At 51.5% G+C, this 16,873-nt stretch overlaps 1 protein-coding gene across 1 annotated transcript in view; it reads left to right on the top strand.

Annotated features, from left to right (window-relative positions):
• The window catches only part of Robo3 (roundabout guidance receptor 3), a 17,649-nt gene extending 1,256 nt beyond the window's left edge, over positions 1–16,393 (top strand). Inside the window, exons 2-28 of the mRNA XM_013346193.2 lie at positions 2,538–2,864; positions 3,164–3,321; positions 3,827–3,947; positions 4,045–4,183; positions 4,430–4,557; positions 4,745–4,869; positions 7,017–7,188; positions 7,500–7,705; positions 7,929–8,010; positions 8,277–8,442; positions 8,972–9,138; positions 9,823–9,944; positions 10,108–10,333; positions 10,542–10,663; positions 10,908–11,079; positions 11,436–11,621; positions 12,314–12,337; positions 12,417–12,459; positions 12,666–12,805; positions 13,154–13,348; positions 13,499–13,637; positions 13,796–14,008; positions 14,444–14,607; positions 14,745–14,855; positions 15,045–15,200; positions 15,615–15,826; positions 16,095–16,393. Of these exons, the coding sequence (XP_013201647.1) occupies positions 2,538–2,864; positions 3,164–3,321; positions 3,827–3,947; positions 4,045–4,183; positions 4,430–4,557; positions 4,745–4,869; positions 7,017–7,188; positions 7,500–7,705; positions 7,929–8,010; positions 8,277–8,442; positions 8,972–9,138; positions 9,823–9,944; positions 10,108–10,333; positions 10,542–10,663; positions 10,908–11,079; positions 11,436–11,621; positions 12,314–12,337; positions 12,417–12,459; positions 12,666–12,805; positions 13,154–13,348; positions 13,499–13,637; positions 13,796–14,008; positions 14,444–14,607; positions 14,745–14,855; positions 15,045–15,200; positions 15,615–15,826; positions 16,095–16,106 (4,028 nt within the window). The 3' untranslated portion in view covers positions 16,107–16,393. The remainder of the gene's footprint in view (positions 1–2,537; positions 2,865–3,163; positions 3,322–3,826; positions 3,948–4,044; positions 4,184–4,429; positions 4,558–4,744; positions 4,870–7,016; positions 7,189–7,499; positions 7,706–7,928; positions 8,011–8,276; positions 8,443–8,971; positions 9,139–9,822; positions 9,945–10,107; positions 10,334–10,541; positions 10,664–10,907; positions 11,080–11,435; positions 11,622–12,313; positions 12,338–12,416; positions 12,460–12,665; positions 12,806–13,153; positions 13,349–13,498; positions 13,638–13,795; positions 14,009–14,443; positions 14,608–14,744; positions 14,856–15,044; positions 15,201–15,614; positions 15,827–16,094) is intronic.
• Positions 16,394–16,873: the final 480 nt, after the last annotated feature.

The following is a 16,873-nucleotide window of genomic DNA, read 5'->3' as shown; positions in this document are numbered from 1 at the left end:
CTCTCTCTCTCTCTCTCTCTCCCTCTCTCCCTCTCTCCCTCTCTCCCTCGCTCTCCTCCCCCCCCCACAGTACTCAGGTGCGGGGGAGGAGCCCCAGAGTCCTATTTGCATGGTCATTAGCTATTCATTACGCGGCTGTCGAGGCATCTCTGGAGACCAGGAATGACAAGGAAGAAATTCCAGGGAAAAGGAGTCCGCAGCTGCGTCTGTAGGAATTAGGGGGACAGGATGGACCAGAAGGGTGTGGTATGTAGGGAAGGAATTTGAAGAGGGTAGGGATTAGGCTGGGATTCCCCAGTCTCGTCACCTTTGAGTCCCAAGCAGTCATGCAGAGTTATTTTCACTGCCGTCCCAGAGTCAAGTTCCACTCAGAGCTCTGCATCAGCATCCACTTAAGCTTGAAAAGCCAGTGAGAAATGCAGGTAAAATGTTGTTGATAGCCTCTAGGAAAACACAGTCATGGAGAGTGAAGAATATCTCAGTGATCACAAAAGCAAACTTTTGGCAGCAGCGGACCTACATGTACACGAGGGATGTGTGAAGCCGGGGCGAGGCGGGGTAAATGCTACAGCCTAGGGTCGCATTCAGGTAGAGACTGTAGGAGCCATATTAAAGTGATAGGGAGGAGCTGGTATTCGAAAATGGTAAACTGGTCATACTTATTGATGTACAGTAAACGTATCATACTTACTGGTGTGCTTTGCATCCTTCGTGGGTTTCAGACTCCCACATTACAGGTAAAGAGGTGAAATTCGTCGGGCGGTGGTCGCGCACGCCTTTAATCTCAGCACTCGGGAAACAGAGGCAGGTGGATCTCTGTAAGTCTGAGGCCAGCCTGGTCTACAGAGCAAATTCCAGGATTAGCTTCATAGCTACTGAGAAACCCTGTCTCGAAAAACCACTTTTAAAAAAGAAAGGAAGGAAGGAGGGAAGAGAAGTAGAGAGAGAGAGAGAGAGAGAGAGAGAGAAGAATAAGAATAAGAATAAGAATAAGAATAAGAATAAGAATAAGAAGAAGAAGAAGAAGAAGAAGAAGAAGAAGAAGAAGAAGAAGAAGAAGAGAAGTGAAATTCAGAGATGCTTAGGTGTTTTTATTTTTTGAGCCCCAGACTAGCCATGTAACCTAGTCAGCCTTTGAACTCCTTATCCAAATGCCTCCACTCCCCAAGCACGGGACACCACTGGGCGGAAGTTAAGTAATTTGTTCAAATTTTTACCTCTGAAAGCGTCAGAATCTGAGATTTCAGCTCACAGGATTGCAAAGTCAAAACCTGGGCTCTAGACCAAATGGAGTGTTTCCAAATCAGGACTGGGATGGGACGGAGAAGAGAGACGCGTGAGCAGCAGAGATTCCGTCTGGAAGGCAGAGGACTGAGAAAATTATTCTCTTCCATGTGTAGGAGAGAAACTGATTTTACCCCAAGCAGTCAAATCAGCTCTATTGGTACAAAGCCTGCAACCGTCATGACCCAGCTTGCTCTACACCAGAACTCTTAAAAGGAAGGGCAGGAAACGAAAGCTAATCCCCCACTGGGCTAGGAACCAAGAGGTCCCTAAGGATCCTGGAACAGGGTAGGCGGGGTGGGGGCGAGAGAGAGGCGCAGAACAGATGCGCCCAGCAGTCTCTGGTTATTTAAGGACAGCAGTGTGTGCAAGACTGCAGCGCCCCCTACTGGCAGAACCGGGTTAAAATCATTTCCAAAAGTCGGACTGAGAGCTTAGTGCCGGGTGTTTAACAATCCTGTGTAGGCGGGAGTGAGGATGGGGACACAAGTGGGGGCATGGGAGTGGGGACATTGGGGTGGAGATGACACTTAGATTCTAAACTGAGGTAGAAGATGAACTAGGTTAGGAACGGAGGTCTGTCGGTCAAGAGGGAGGCAGGAATGGTATCGACAGATAAACTGATCCAAGAGAGCGAGGAGGGACGGGCATTTCTTTCCTGTTTTTTAAACTGTGCCTTTCAGGAAAAGCCGCCCCACTCGTATTTTCACTTCCACCACGTTAAATTTCTGTGACGTCACAGTATCCCCGTAAATAAAAACGAGATGATTTAGGGCCTCATGGCATTCAAATTAAGAACCCTTTGTAGTCTTACCTCCAGCCCTTAATAAACCTTTCCTTAGATGAAGGAGCCGGACAATCCGCCTTATCCATTTCACCTATGGGGCCGGGGATCGCCCGGAGGTTAAAGCAGTGTCTGCTATGGTACAACATGCATGGTTGCTCGCTGAGCAAGGCTTATATGTGAACCATAAATGTGAATGAAAACCAAACTGCACAGGCTCCTCACCAAGCCATGGCTCGGTCATCCCACTTAGACTTGTCAGGAAAGGAGGCCGGCGTCTAAAGGAGACCTATCTGAGGGCATTTCAGTCCCAGGCTAAGACTCAGGGACGCGGGCTGTGAGGGGGGAGAGGCAGGGAAGCGGATGCGGATGGCACTCTAGCAGAGGAGCGTGGGAGATGAGCGAGCCAGAGGGTTCTGTTACCCTCCAGAGCCCCTGTCTTTTCCCCCAATTGCCTTGCCTTCTCCAGGGTCAAGAGTTGGGCCGGAGGATGCCATGCCACGCATCGTGGAGCAGCCGCCAGATCTGCTGGTTTCCAGGGGCGAGCCGGCCACGCTGCCCTGTCGCGCTGAAGGCCGGCCTAGACCCAACATCGAGTGGTACAAGAACGGAGCGCGCGTCGCCACGGCCCGGGAGGATCCCCGCGCTCACCGCCTGCTGCTGCCCAGCGGCGCCCTCTTCTTTCCCCGCATCGTGCACGGGCGCCGCTCTCGGCCTGACGAGGGTGTCTACACCTGTGTGGCTCGCAACTACCTGGGAGCAGCCGCTAGCAGAAATGCCTCGTTGGAAGTAGCTGGTGAGAGAGTCCGGTCAGCTAATGCTTCTAGAGTCTGGGGCAGGTCGGAAGGCCTACAAAGAGTCGGCCTCGAGGGCCCTTCAGCCCACTCAACATCTTCCAAAAACAGAGACCTTTGGTCTCTAAGGCCAAACTCTGACCATGGAGGAGGAAGTGGGATTGACTTGGCATTTCAGAACTCCAAGTCGACTGTGTCCCGTTCTGCTCCGAGACAGTCCTTCCTGTTAGCATCCAGTCACATCACACCACCCTGTTTATTCTTCTGACCTTTCTCTGTACGGCTCCTTCTCTTTTTGCAGTCCTCCGTGATGATTTCCGGCAATCGCCTGGGAACGTGGTGGTGGCAGTGGGGGAGCCCGCAGTAATGGAATGTGTGCCCCCTAAGGGCCACCCAGAGCCTTTGGTGACTTGGAAGAAGGGCAATGCAAAACTTAAGGAAGAGGAAGGAAGGATCACCGTGAGTGTGTGTGTGTGTGTGTGTGTGTGTGTGTGTGTGTGTGTGTGTACATACCGATGCATGAGTCTGGGACATGTCTTAATGGAGAAAGTCTTGAGTTTAAGGGTCTTGAGACCTGGGAAGAATGTCTTGGTATTGTCCAATGGAAGACAGGGTGGAACTAAGGTAAGACAAGTGGAGAGAATTAGGCAAGGTTGCACACGCCTCTAATCCCAGCTCTGGGGAGGCAGAGGCAGGCAGATCTCTGAGTTCGAGAACTCCTGTGAAGGGAGTTCCAAGACAGCCAGGACTACACAGTCTCAACCCTCTCCCACCCCACTAAAACAAGAGGAGAGAGAAGGCCACAAGGCCCCAGAGAATCCATATCTGACACATGAGTTAGCCTCATTAGTTTTCTTCAGCGGCTTATTATGGGAATCAAATAAATCATATACACACATGTAGACACACATACACACACATTTTCATGGCTGTAAAGGACCGACGCTACCCTTGTATTCTCCAGATACGTGGAGGCAAGCTGATGATGTCACACACGTTCAAGAGTGATGCTGGGATGTACATGTGTGTGGCCTCCAACATGGCTGGAGAGCGAGAGAGTGGGACAGCTGAACTTGTGGTACTGGGTAGGCACTGGGCACTTCAGACGTAGGGGGAGTGGGGAGCCCAGGAAACAAGTAGCTGTGCAGAACCCCTGACAGTTCGATGGTTCCCACTCTGTAGAGCGCCCCTCATTTCTGCGTAAACCAGTAAACCAGGTCGTCCTGGTCGATGCCCCTGTGAATTTCCTGTGTGAGGTGCAGGGAGATCCCCAGCCCAGCCTCCGCTGGCGCAAGGATGATGGTGAACTGCCCACTGGCAGGTGAGAAGCCCCTTCCTTATGACAGCGGGGGGACCCAAGGAGCCCCAGATCCTACTTGGCCCTGGCACAGAGAAATATATTACCCAGAACTAGCGGTCCCTGCCCGAACTTAGTCCACATAGAGGGTATTATCTTGTGTACCCCTTGAGTCCTGTCTTGCCTTCCTTGACCCCGGTGTTTGTCCTGAGGGAGAGAGAAGGGGTTTGTAGCTGTGGCCAACCCGGCTTGGGGTGGGGGGTGGAACAGGTATGAGATCCGGAGTGACCACAGCCTTTGGATTGGCCGAGTGAGTGCCGAAGACGAGGGGACTTACACCTGTGTGGCAGAGAACAGTGTGGGCCGCGTGGAGGCATCTGGCTCTCTCAGTGTTCACGGTGAGGGGTCCTCCTGGGACAGCTTGCAGGGGCAATATGGGGGGTGTTGAGGGAGAATGGAGAAAAAGGGCAGGAGAATCACTTGAGACTTCTGGAGGGAGGGAGACGGTGAACGCCTGCTCTACCAAGCCGGTTTGGGACTTGGTACCACCGAGTCCCTGCTCCTTTTTCTTTCTCTCCCTCCCAGTCCCACCCCAGTTTGTGATTCAGCCCCAGGACCAGATAGTAGCCCCTGGAGAAAATGTGTCTTTCCGATGTGAGACCAAAGGAAACCCCCCACCTGCCATTTTCTGGCAGAAGGAAGGGAGCCAAGTAGGTAACCCTCTCCAAAGTTCTAACCAATTTTCTCTCTCTCTCTCTCTCTGGATCTTTTTATCCCTTGACTTTCTGTAAACTCCTGTCTAAGCTTCCTCTCTCAGAAACTCTTGCAGGTTAGTTGGAGGAGGAAATAAAACGATGGAGATAAAAAGGCCCAGGGCATTTGGACTCTTGGGAAGTCCAATGACAACACAACGGTGTTAGAGGATGCAGAGCTGACCTGAGTGGCAATTTCTGAGCGAATCTATGTGCTGGTCAATGCTGTCTTGAGTGTAGAAATCCAGCCAGGTTTCCCCTCCCCACTAGGCCTTGGGTTTTAAACATGAAAACTGCTCTGGAAACCAAGTATTGAAGGAATTAAAGCTGTTTAGGATAGATTAAGTGCTCTGTCTATTGCTCTACTTATAGCTCCTTCCAGCAGGGGGAGCTCACAGCCATCTCCTGTCTACCTAGTGAACAAATCCAGATCACACTACCGGAAAGAACGGAAGTTACAGCCCAAGTGATTTTCTCTAAGGGAAGAGATGATATGACACAGGGTCTGAATAGTAAAACTGATTATCCCCACACTAAAGGAAAGCGACAGAATTTTTGTTCCAAATCAATGGCCACCGCTTTTCAACATCTCCAGTTCTTGTGATGGCTGCATTTTAATTAGGTCCTCATGGGGATGAGAACGGTGGTGGCAGGTGGATGGAGTAGGAGTGTTCATTGGGTTCACGGGCCGCGCAAAGATGGGGAACAGACCACCAAAGTCTCATAAACCAGGAGCAACTTTATTCCAGGAAAAAAAAAATCTTCATGGGCACAAAAAGCTTATCAGCTAGCTGAGACTACAGCCAGAAATTGGGCTTCTGTAGCTGTGGCAATGGGCTGTTTCCGAACTCCCCTTTTTATAGTAAGAAGCAAGCATTAGGCATGAACTAAAGAGTTTTTATAATTCAAGACAAAACTCAGATATGAATTGCTTTTTTTTTTTTTACAACTTTCCTTAACAGGGTTTTTCAGTTAAACTAGTGTTTGTATTTAGCCCATTGTTTCTCCTTGGCACTTTCTGAGGGTGTTTATCAAAGCTCTACACTCGCCTGATACTGCCAGTTGCTGGCTGTGAGTCGCTAGGGTGGGAGGGTATCTAAAAGCTGACTCTCGGTTTGCAGAGAGACTCTCGGTTTGCAGAGAGACTCTCAGTTTGCAGAGGGCTGATTCAGCCTTGCAGACAGAACTATGGGTTGTAAAGCAAAGTAACCCACTGTTAATAGTTAATCCTTAAGCTGCCAAGAAAGCTGCTGACAGTCTGCTCTCATTCTCCTAGGCTTACAACTTTATATTTCTTTATTTCTACACTCTTATTTCTGGAACCTACATTTCTATATTCTTATTCTTGGACTCATCAGGAGGAGGTTAGTCAGAGCCTCTGCCTAGTCTGTTTGTCCTTTCCATGTGTCCATCTGAAGTAAAATGTGAAGCCGGGAAACATTTAACATTTATCACAGTGTTTTATAAAACTCGCATAAGATTCCTTCATTTTAGCCTACTAAGTTTGAACCCTAAGCTTTGAGAGTCAGATTTGGGGAAACTGGGTCCCATAAAGACATAAGGACCCAGAAGTTCTATTTTAGTTGTTGTTGTTGGTTCATTTTTTAAATTTTATTTTTCAAGATGTATTTTATGTAGATTGGTGTTTTGCCTGCATGTTTGTCTGTGTGAAGGTACCGTGTTCCCTATGTAACATATCCCCTAGAACTAGAGTTACAGACAGTTGTGAGCTACCATGCAGGTGCTGAAAACTGAATCCCGGTCCTCTAGAAGAGCAGCCAGTGCTCTTACCCACTGAGTCATCTCCCCAGTCCCCAAGTGGTTTGTTTTCAGAGTTAAGGCTGGTCTCTAACTTGTGATTCTCCTGCCTTATCTCAGGTCTTAGTTCCTTAGAGTTTCTTAACCAGTAAGTCACAGAGCTGGGACATGGAACCCAAGATCTTCTAATAAATGCCCATCATTCTTGTGAGTTGGCCTAACCAGATTGGCCAGGGTCAGGCCAATGGCGGAGGCAGAGTGCACACTAAAACCTGAGGGCTTTTCTCAGCAGAAGCAGGGCTCTCCCAGCAGCCCTTTCCTTATCTTACTTCCTTGCTCTGTCCCAGGTTCTGCTTTTCCCTAGCCAATCACTGACGCCCATGGGACGCCTCTCAGTCTCTCCAAGAGGCCAGCTCAACATCACTGAAGTACAGATGGGGGATGCTGGCTACTATGTGTGCCAGGCTGTCAGTGTGGCTGGTAGCATCCTGGCCAAGGCCATGTTAGAGATAAGAGGAGGTATGTATCCATGGAGAAAGGGGTGGACCGACGGTCTGTAAAGACATTGTTTAAAGAGATCTGTTTCTCTTGGATGATGATCCATGTGTCTAAAAGGAAACTGACATGTTCCTGAGGGATGTCCTTGATGTTTGGAGACTAGCAGCAGAAGGGTCCTAGCAGAGACTAGAAATGATTACTAAAGTCCTCTTGAGTTACAAGGAGGGAAGGATAAGGTGATGAAACAGATAAGGCAGAAAGACAAAAAAACAAAACAAAAACAACAACAACAAAAAAAAAAAACTTCGTGACCCAAGTTCTTCCTCTCTCAGCTTCCATGGATGGGCTGCCTCCCATCATCCTCCAGGGGCCAGCCAACCTGACGCTGGTACTTGGCTCTTCTGTGTGGCTGCCTTGCAGAGTGACCGGAAACCCTCAGCCCAGTGTCCAATGGAAGAAAGATGAGAGGTGGCTGCAGAGGGAAGACTCCCAGTTCAACTTAATGGACAACGGCACTCTATACATCGCCAGTGTACAGGTGAGTGTCACCCCTAGGGCCCTCGTAACCAAGAACAGCTATCTGGTCCACATTCCAACTCTACTAAGTACCAACTAGGCACCTAATCCATTTCTACCTCTCTGCTCTCTCAGACTTCCTAAAGTATCCAGCATCTTCCTCTTCCTTCTGTAACCTGCCTCTCCATCCCTTCATCTTACCTTGTTCCACTCCCAGTGGGCCAGCACTCTACCTTCTCCTACAGGAGATGGACATGGGTTTCTACAGCTGCGTGGCCAAGAGTTCCATAGGGGAGGCCACATGGAATAGCTGGCTTAGGAAGCGAGGTAAGTTCATCCATCAGTCTCCAGACTTGCCCGCAGCTTTCTCCAAATTTGCTTTAAAAAAAATAGTCAATGTCTCCCAAGTCAATATCTTCCAAATGTCATAACCACGTTGGTGGGGATGAGGATGGATGGATGTGAGTCTGGGTCAATACACTATGATAGCTCATAACCATTACCACCATCAGAGCGCCACAGCTTCTCTAGGAAGGAGGCAGGTTACACTCCCTTCCCCCCTCTGTCTAGCTAATGATAATTTATCACTGCAGAAGATTGGGGAGCATCACCACGTCCTACAACAGAACCCAGTAACCCTCCAGGGCCTCCCTCTCAGCCAGTAGTCACAGAGGTAACCAAAAACAGCATCACTTTGACCTGGAAGCCCAATCCACAGTCTGGGGCCACAGCTACCTCTTATGTGATAGAGGCCTTCAGGTATGAAGACAGTTTTATGTGTCTGTGTATGTATGTTTGCAAGCGTACATGCACATTCGTGCACATAGAGGTTACAGCATAGTGTCAAGTGACCTCCCCCAAAGTCTGTGAGACAAAGTCTTTCTCTGAACTTGGGGACCACTACTTGGTTAAACAGGTTGATCAGTCGTCTCTGGAGATCTGCCTATCTCTGTCCTCCTCCCCCAACATATGCTAACATTACAGATGCGTGTTATCACACCTGGGTTTTACGTGGATGCATGGGATCCGAACTCAGGTCTTCATGCTTACTCTGTGGGCACTTTACCAACTGAGCCTTCTCTTCAGGCCCATGGAGACAATTTTGAATGCAAATCTCAAGACTTAAAAAGAGGGAATCCTATGTCCTTAGGGTCTTTGCTATCTCGGGAGAATGATTCTCTAGTTCCCTCTCCCAAGGTAGTGGGGTTCCATGGAGGATGAGTGAGATCAAGTGGACAAGTTGGGGGTTCCTGGCTTAGACAGTGCTGTCATTTCATTCCTGTTGTAGCCAAGCAGCTGGCAACACATGGCGGACAGTGGCAGATGGGGTGCAGCTGGAAACACATACCGTCAGTGGTCTGCAACCCAACACCATCTACCTGTTCCTAGTGCGAGCTGTGGGAGCCTGGGGCCTCAGTGAACCCAGCCCTGTCTCTGAGCCTGTCCAAACCCAGGGTAAGGCCAAAGGCCTTATGGGTGTGGGCATGACATGAGTAACATCAAAGAGTACCCCCCCCCCCAGCCAAACCACAGAATGGTGGCCTTACACAGGATTCCCTTTTGATATACCAGGTCTATACTGATGGCCCAGACTACAACAGGAAGTCATGTTGCTCTATCATAGAGGGCCCAAGAAAGACAAGAGGGAAAGATGAAGGAGTGTGCTAGTCATTCATCTTAGTAGCTCTCTCACCGTTGAGCCTCTTAGCCATATGTAGCACTAAAGACTGTTAAGACTAAAAAGGACTTGGGAGAATCAAGTGCATATTAGAAACAGGGAGTTGAGCTGGGGGTGGTGGCGCATGCATGCTTTTCATTCCAGCACTTGGGAGGCAGAGGCAGGTGGATCTCTATGAATTCAAGGCTAGCCTGGTCTACAGAGTGAGTCCCAGGACATCTAGGACTATTAGACAGAGAAACCCTGGCTCAAAAAATAAGAAAGAAAGAAAGCTGAAAACAGAATGCACAGAAAAAGCCATTCCCATTACAGATTATCTCTGTAAGATTCCCGTGACCTCACCGTGCTATGCTGCATTGAAATGAGGGATACAGTCTGTGAGCCAGGCAGAGATAGACTGTAAACACAGCCATAGTACTTGGGTCTGGTGTCCCCTGCTGACTGGGCTCTTTGGTCAGCAGACAGCCGTCTATCTAGGCCAGTGGAGGACCCATGGAGAGGCCAGCAAGGACTAGCTGAAGTGACCGTGCGAACACAGGAGCCCATCGTCCTTGGGCCAGGAACGCTGCAGGTGTCCTGGACTGTGAGTATGGCATAGCCATGTGGTTAAAGACAGGGAGTTTGATGGGGGACATGAAGACATCTGAGAAGGGGTGAGGGAGTGCAGGAGCTTAGTGGTTGGGGAAGGCAGGAGTGGAGTAGGGCCTCCCCTGACCCTGGGACACACTTCGTCCTGTCTCCTATAGGTGGATGGCCCAGTTCAGCTGGTGCAAGGTTTCCGTGTGTCTTGGAGAATTGCAGGCCTTGACCAGGGAAGCTGGACAGTGCTGGACTTACAGACCCCACACAAGCAAAGCACGGTGCTAAGAGGGCTCCCCCCAGGGATGCAGATCCAGATCAAAGTGCAAGTCCGAGGCCAGGAGGGGCTGGGGGCTGAAAGCCCTGTCGTGACCAGCAGCATGCCTGAGGAGGGTAAGGAGGGCTTCAGAGTGATGAACAGAAGGGTGTATATAGTGATGTGGAGAAGAGGGGGAGGGGCAAAGACTCGAACATCAGGTATCTGGGTGGGAAGGGAGGGTGCCTCTCTGTTCCCTCATGGAAGAGCAGGGAGAGTGAAGCTGGGGGCAGCTTGCAATGATTGTCTGTGTCCTTCTTCTTACCATGCTCCACCCTGGGCTAGCCCCCAGTGGCCCCCCTCGGGGAGTGGCTGTGGCCTTGGGGGGTAATGGCAACAGCAGTATCACTGTATCCTGGGAGCCTCCACTTCCCTCCCAGCAAAACGGGGTCATCATTGAATACCAGGTACAAGGTTTGACTGAAGATTGAGTGAGAGGGATGGGAATTGAGGATGTGGGTGCAGGATGTGAGACTTGGGGCCTAAAATCATGATGGAGGGAGCCTAGGGCTGACTTTGGGTTTGGGAAAAAGGAAAAGGGTTCCCAGCATTGTCTCCAGCCAGGGCCGAGTTTCCTCTAACTGGAACCTCAAGTTTCTCCATGGAACTTAAATCCAACTCCTGATAACACTCATATCTGGGTCTCCCTAGATCTGGTGCCTGGGTAACGAAAGTCGCTTCCACCTCAATCGATCAGCAGCAGGCTGGGCACGCTCCATGATGTTCCAGGGACTGCTACCGGGCCTGCTCTATCGAACCCTGGTGGCAGCAGCTACCAGCGCTGGTGTGGGTGTGGCCAGTGCCCCAGTGCTGGTGCAGCTGCGTGAGTCCTGTTGTGGGCACGGGAGAGCAGGGGTAGAGAACTTGCGGAGTGGGGTGGGGGTGGGGCTAGAGTGGCAGAGTGTCCCTTTAAATTCAACAGTTGAAAGGCAGAGACAGGTGGATCTCTGTGAATTCGAGGCCAGCCTGGTCTTCATAGCGAGCTCCAGGCCAGTCAAGGATACATAGTGAGATCCTGTCTCCAAATAAATAAGTAAAATTAAACAATAAAAAAATTAAAAGTGATAAAAAATAATTTGGGGGGGGGTACTGGGGTAGATGGGCTTACAGGTCCTGAATGACGCCTTCCTACCCTCTGGGTTTCGGGCTCGTCTCCTTTCCTCTTTCTGACCCCCACAGCATCTCCTCCGGAAGCAGAACCCGGGCCCGAGATCAGCGAGGGGTTGGCAGAACGGCTGGCTAGGGTGCTGAGGGAGCCCGCCTTCCTGGCTGGCAGCAGCGCGGCCTGTGGGGCGCTGCTGCTCGGGTTCTGCACGGCCCTCTACCGGCGCCAGAAGCAACGCAAAGAGCTCAGTCACTACACCGGTGAGAGCCACGCCTCCGGGCACCCCAGCCTGCGTGGGAGGGGCCTCGAGGAAGGGCGGGGCCTCAAGAGGAGGGGCCACAGGGAGCACAACGCCCTGGGGTAGGGGGCGCAAAAAGGCGCGGGAGAGCAGGTTTGAAAGGGAGGGGCCAGAGGGGAAAGAACCCCAGTTTGTTAGGTTTAACACTGGGGCACAGGCTTTGCTACTTAACGTCAGTAAACGAGAAAGTTTGAGTTGGAGGTGGGCGGGGCCTGACCAGAGACCCCTTAATGGCTAGACTGGCCAGCTCCAAGATCTACTCCTTAATAAAAGCAATCTCTTAAAAAAGAGATGACAACAACCTCCAAGGTCAGAGATTTTCAGTTTTGGCTACATATAGGAATCACTTGTGAAAACTTTAGGGAAAACATGTGAGCATGAAGTCTGATGTGGCACCCGGGAAGCGGGGTTGGCAGAGGCAGGAGGATCAGGAGTTCAAGTAGTGTTCCAGGACAGTTTGGGCTACATAAGATCTGTCTCAAAAGGAAAAAGAGAGAGATAACTGAGTTCCATTCCAAGAAAATAGTATTAAATTGCTTCAATGTGCGACATGAATAGATTTGGGACCAGGACCAAGGAGAGGACAAACATCTGGGGCTCCTAACCACTCACCTCATTTCCCTCTTTTTTTTCCTACGGGTTCCTTTTCGGAAGCCTCCTTTGCCTACACGCCTGCAGGTAAGCAGTTCTACTCTCTAGGATTCGGAACCCCAGGACCAGCTTTTCTCTTACCACTTTCCCCCTTCATCTTCCCCAGTGTCCTTTCCACACTCAGAGGGCCTTTCTGGAGCCAGTTCCAGGTAATTCTTGTGACCCTTCTAATGATAACTGTTTCTCCAGAGAGAGTGCCCCTTCCACTCCAGGCCTGACCCCTCCCCGTGTTCAGCCTCTCCTAGTTCCTATCCCCAACCATCCTTTCTGTCCCTTGACTCTTGAGCCTGTCACCGTCTTCCCTCTGCTGGCCTCTTTTGGCTCCCCATTCCCAATATTCACCTGCTCCCCTCAGGCCTCCCATGGGCCTTGGCCCTGCTGCCTACCCATGGCTGGCAGACTCCTGGCCCCATCCATCACGAAGCCCCTCAACTCAGGAACCCCGGGGAGGCTGCTGCCCCAGCAATCCTGACCCAGATGATAGATACTACAATGGTGAGAAGCTCTAATCCCTTAAGGGCACACTTACCCCATCCCCCCAAGACCCAGCCCTCCCCCACTTCTTGCTCTGTCAGCCTCCTGGAGCAAACTGTAGGGATCTGAGGAACCCAGGTCTTCCTGATGTTGCTTAGTCCTTGGAGGACTGGGGAATGGATCTTGGGCCCACAGGACACAGAGTCATAGAATAGCTATCGAACGTTCATCTTTGCCTTGATTGGACGTGTCAGATTTGGGTTGGGGGAAGAAAGCTGATCCCATGGAATCTCCTGCCTTCCATTATCCTTTGTCCCTACGTTTGTGTGTCTGCCTCCTTCCCTGGGCCTTCCTCTTTCTTCTCCTCAGAAGCAGGAATCTCACTGTATTTGGCTCAGACCGCCCGGGGTGCCAATGCCCCTGGCGAGGGTCCTGTCTACAGCACCATTGACCCTGTAGGGGAAGAGCTGCAGACCTTCCATGGAGGGTTCCCTCAACATTCTTCTGGGGACCCAAGCACCTGGAGCCAGTATGCTCCTCCCGAATGGAGCGAGGGGGACAGTGGTATGACCTCAATTCTCAACCTCCCCATTTTAGCCCTCTCCACAATATCCTCCATCCTGTGGCATCTGACCTGTCCCTTCCTCTGACATATTGCCTCATCTCTTGCTCTTTCCTGCATGCTCCTGGTGTGCCCTTATCTCCTCTCCTCAGGAGCCAGGGGAGGCAAGGTGAAGCTTCCGGGCAAACCTGTACAGATGCCCTCTTTGAGCTGGCCAGAAGCCTTGCCACCACCTCCCCCTTCCTGTGAACTGAGCTGTCCAGATGGGCCTGAGGAGGAGCTGAAGGGCAGGTAATGATACCGCCAACAGCAGATGTCCCTTGCCTATAGCTAAGCCCAACCTGGAACGTCCTAGAGCAGGCAGTGGGCAAAGATACTGGAGGCCGGCTGGGGAGGGGGAGTGTGAAGCTACTCAGCCCTTCCCTTTCCATCTGTCTTTTCTACCCCAGTTCAGATCCGGAAGAGTGGTGCCCACCAGTGCCTGAGAAAAACCACCTGATTGAGTCCAACTCCAGTGGCGCATGCCTGGTGGCGCCATCCCAAGGGGAAACTCCCTCCCCTACCTCTTCTTATGGGCAGCAGTCCACAGCCACTCTTACCCCTTCACCTCCTGATCCTCCCCAACCCCCTACTGATATTCCCCATCTCCACCAGATGCCCAGGTAAGGCAGTGTAGAATTCCCTGTATATTATAGATCCTCTCTCTCTCTCTCTATATATATATATACATATATATATATATATATATTCAGTGGATGGATGAGAGGGTGGGTGGGTGGCTAGGTGAAGAGGGTACAGAGGCCTCATAGCTGTGTTCAAGCGAGAGCCTGATGTGGAGAGGAAGGCAAAGTCTGACAGAACTCTCCCTCGTCTTTCAGGCTGTCTCTCCTTGGAGTGGGTCTGCAAACATCCAAGGCATTGCATGCACATATGGATGTTTTGATGTCCTTAGGGCTTCCCTAGTATGGGGCCTTGTGGCGGACAGGTCACACCTTGACTATTGCGTATCAGGCTGAGCACGCAGCGCAGTGCCTGGCACGCAGCAAGCCCTGGGGTTTTATGGGATGAACAAATGCTGAGACCTTATGTTGTTGCAGGAGGGCGCCCCCTGGGCCGAGTTCTCCTCTCAGTGTATCGCAGCCCACTCTGAGTAGCCTCGAAGGGAGGCCTGCTGGCCTGCCTGCTGGCCTGCCTGCTGGCCCCACAGTCTCCTATCACCTCAGCTGCAGCCCTGTGCCTACTCCACCCAGCAGTGCCCCAGGTGAGTCTGTTGACACTCAGTTTGCTCCCAGATCACTGTGCCCCCTCCACACACCAAAGCTTGTTTTCCCTTTCCCTTCAACCCCCTTTCTCAATGTCTTCCCATGCCGGCTCCTCTTTTGTCTCCTAACACGACAGGGAGAACCCGCCAGGTGACTGGAGAGATGACACCCCCACTCCATGGACACCGTGCCCGAATCCGGAAGAAAGCCAAGGCTCTTCCTTACAGAAGGGAGCACAGTCCTGGGGGTGAGGGGAGCCCTGGATGTGGGAGATGGTGACAGCCAGTAGAGGGAATGGGCTGGAAAGCAGAAGGAGTGGAGTATGTGGCACCAGACCTTGGGTCATTTACTTGCCTCCCAGTGTCAGCGATGGGGTAGGAGGTGTGCTGGTGTTAGTAGAAGCGGGAGATTCTGCTGAAAACAGGTTTCTCCCCAGACTTGCCCCCACCACCCTTGCCACCACCAGAGGAAGAAACCAGCTGGCCCTTGGGGCCGAGAGCAGCAGGCAGCACGTCTTCCCTAGAGCGAGAGCGCAGCCACGAGAGGAGAGTGGTACAGGCTGTGCCTTACCACGTCGGGCCCCACCCAGATGGTAAGGCTAGCGCGGGGGTGGGGGCAGTGGGGAGGACTGGAAGCTCACACAGTCCCGAGGTACCTTCAGCTGGGTTAATGCAGCTGGTCAACATTGACATTGGCTCTTGCATCTCACACGCTCTAAGCAAAGTCCTCAGAGTCCCCAAGAGACTCTCTCCAGGACTGAAACCAAGGATGAGGAAAGAGTGGGGTCTGGGTGGTATCCCCACTTCCCTAAGTTCTCTGTGATCTAGTTCCTCACATGTTTCCGAACCCCCTGTCATGTCAAGGTCATGTGTTAGGTTCTGCTTCTCCTTAGCTCTCAACCTGTCAGAGCCTAGCGCCTGCCCCTCAGTCATTACCCAGAGTTGGGAGAATGCACAGGGTGGCCGGTGGACAGAAGTTGACAGTCTGCTTCCCTCCACGGGCCCAGCCGCAATTCTGGGTTGTACCGCAGAAGAGACCTGGCTCCCATACGGCAGACCGAGCTTCCTGAGCCATGGCCAGGGTACCAGCACCTGTTCTACTGCTGGCAGTAATTCTTCCAGGGGTTCCAACAGCTCTCGAGGGTCTCGAGGCTCTCGGGGCCCTGGACGCAGCCGGAGCCGGAGCCAGAGCCAGAGGCCAGGACAGAAACGTCGAGAGGTGGGAACCAGGGATCCTAAAGAAACCGGAGTAGAGGGCTGGGAGAATAGGCCAAAGGGAAACAGGCAAGTGGTGAAGGACTTGCCGAGGAGATGGAAGAGAGAGGGCCCAGAGGCTGTTGTAAGGGAGGGATCCCTGAGAAGAAATGGGTAAGGGCAGAATGACGGCAAGAGTGGAGCCTGGATATGCCATAGAAGCGGATTAGTGGAAAGACTGATCCCTTCTTACGTGTGGCCTGCCACAAAATAGCACTGCTCCCCCTCCATAGGAACCCAGATGACCCTTCATGAAGCATGAACTTATTGAAAGTTCCACAGGGAGAGGGCGAGCACACCTTCCCTGGTCAACAGACGTGAGCCAAGAGGAGCAAGGATGGGGCTGGCTGCCTTTCCTCCCAGCAATGATGCTTGAGACTCACTGGAGCCCACTTGTCTCGGGAGCCGGAGAATTAGCTCCTTCCTTTCCATCTTTTTCCATCTTTTTTCTAACTGAGATATGTTTGCATAAAACCAAAAAAAAAAAAAAAAGAAAGGTGTCTAATCTGAGCCCTGAGCCCTGGGCCCTCCTTGTCTGTTTTGTCAGTATTGTGAGCAGAGCAGGCTGGGAGGTCTGTAGATCAAATCACAGTGGTCGCTTCTGCATCCTCTTGAGCTTCTGTCAAAATCACAAAATGAGGACAGATGATAAATGACACCAGCCTGGCCTGCTTCCCAGAGGAACCAAAGCCACCATCCACCAGTGTGTTAGCCCACTATTCACTGACATACAAACAGCTTAAGGGAGGAGAAGTTTCTCTGGGCTCAGCTTTTTAGGGCTGAGCCCCTGGTTGGCTGAATTTTGGTTTTGTGGCTGTGGTAAGGCAGAGCATCATGGTGAAGCAGAGCCGCTCACCTCCTGACAACCAGGAAGCAGAAAGAAGCACACAAGAAGCAGTCAAGACATGTCTTTTTCAAAGACATGATCACGGTGACTTCCTCCAGTCATACCATACCTCTTAGCTGCCCCCAGATTAGTGGTCCTCAACCTTCCTAATGCTGCAACCCTTTA

Source organism: Microtus ochrogaster, chromosome 5 (assembly GCF_000317375.1).
Source record: "Microtus ochrogaster isolate Prairie Vole_2 chromosome 5, MicOch1.0, whole genome shotgun sequence".
Taxonomy (NCBI): Eukaryota; Metazoa; Chordata; class Mammalia; order Rodentia; family Cricetidae; genus Microtus; species Microtus ochrogaster.
This window is presented reverse-complemented; position numbering and strand designations above follow the sequence as displayed.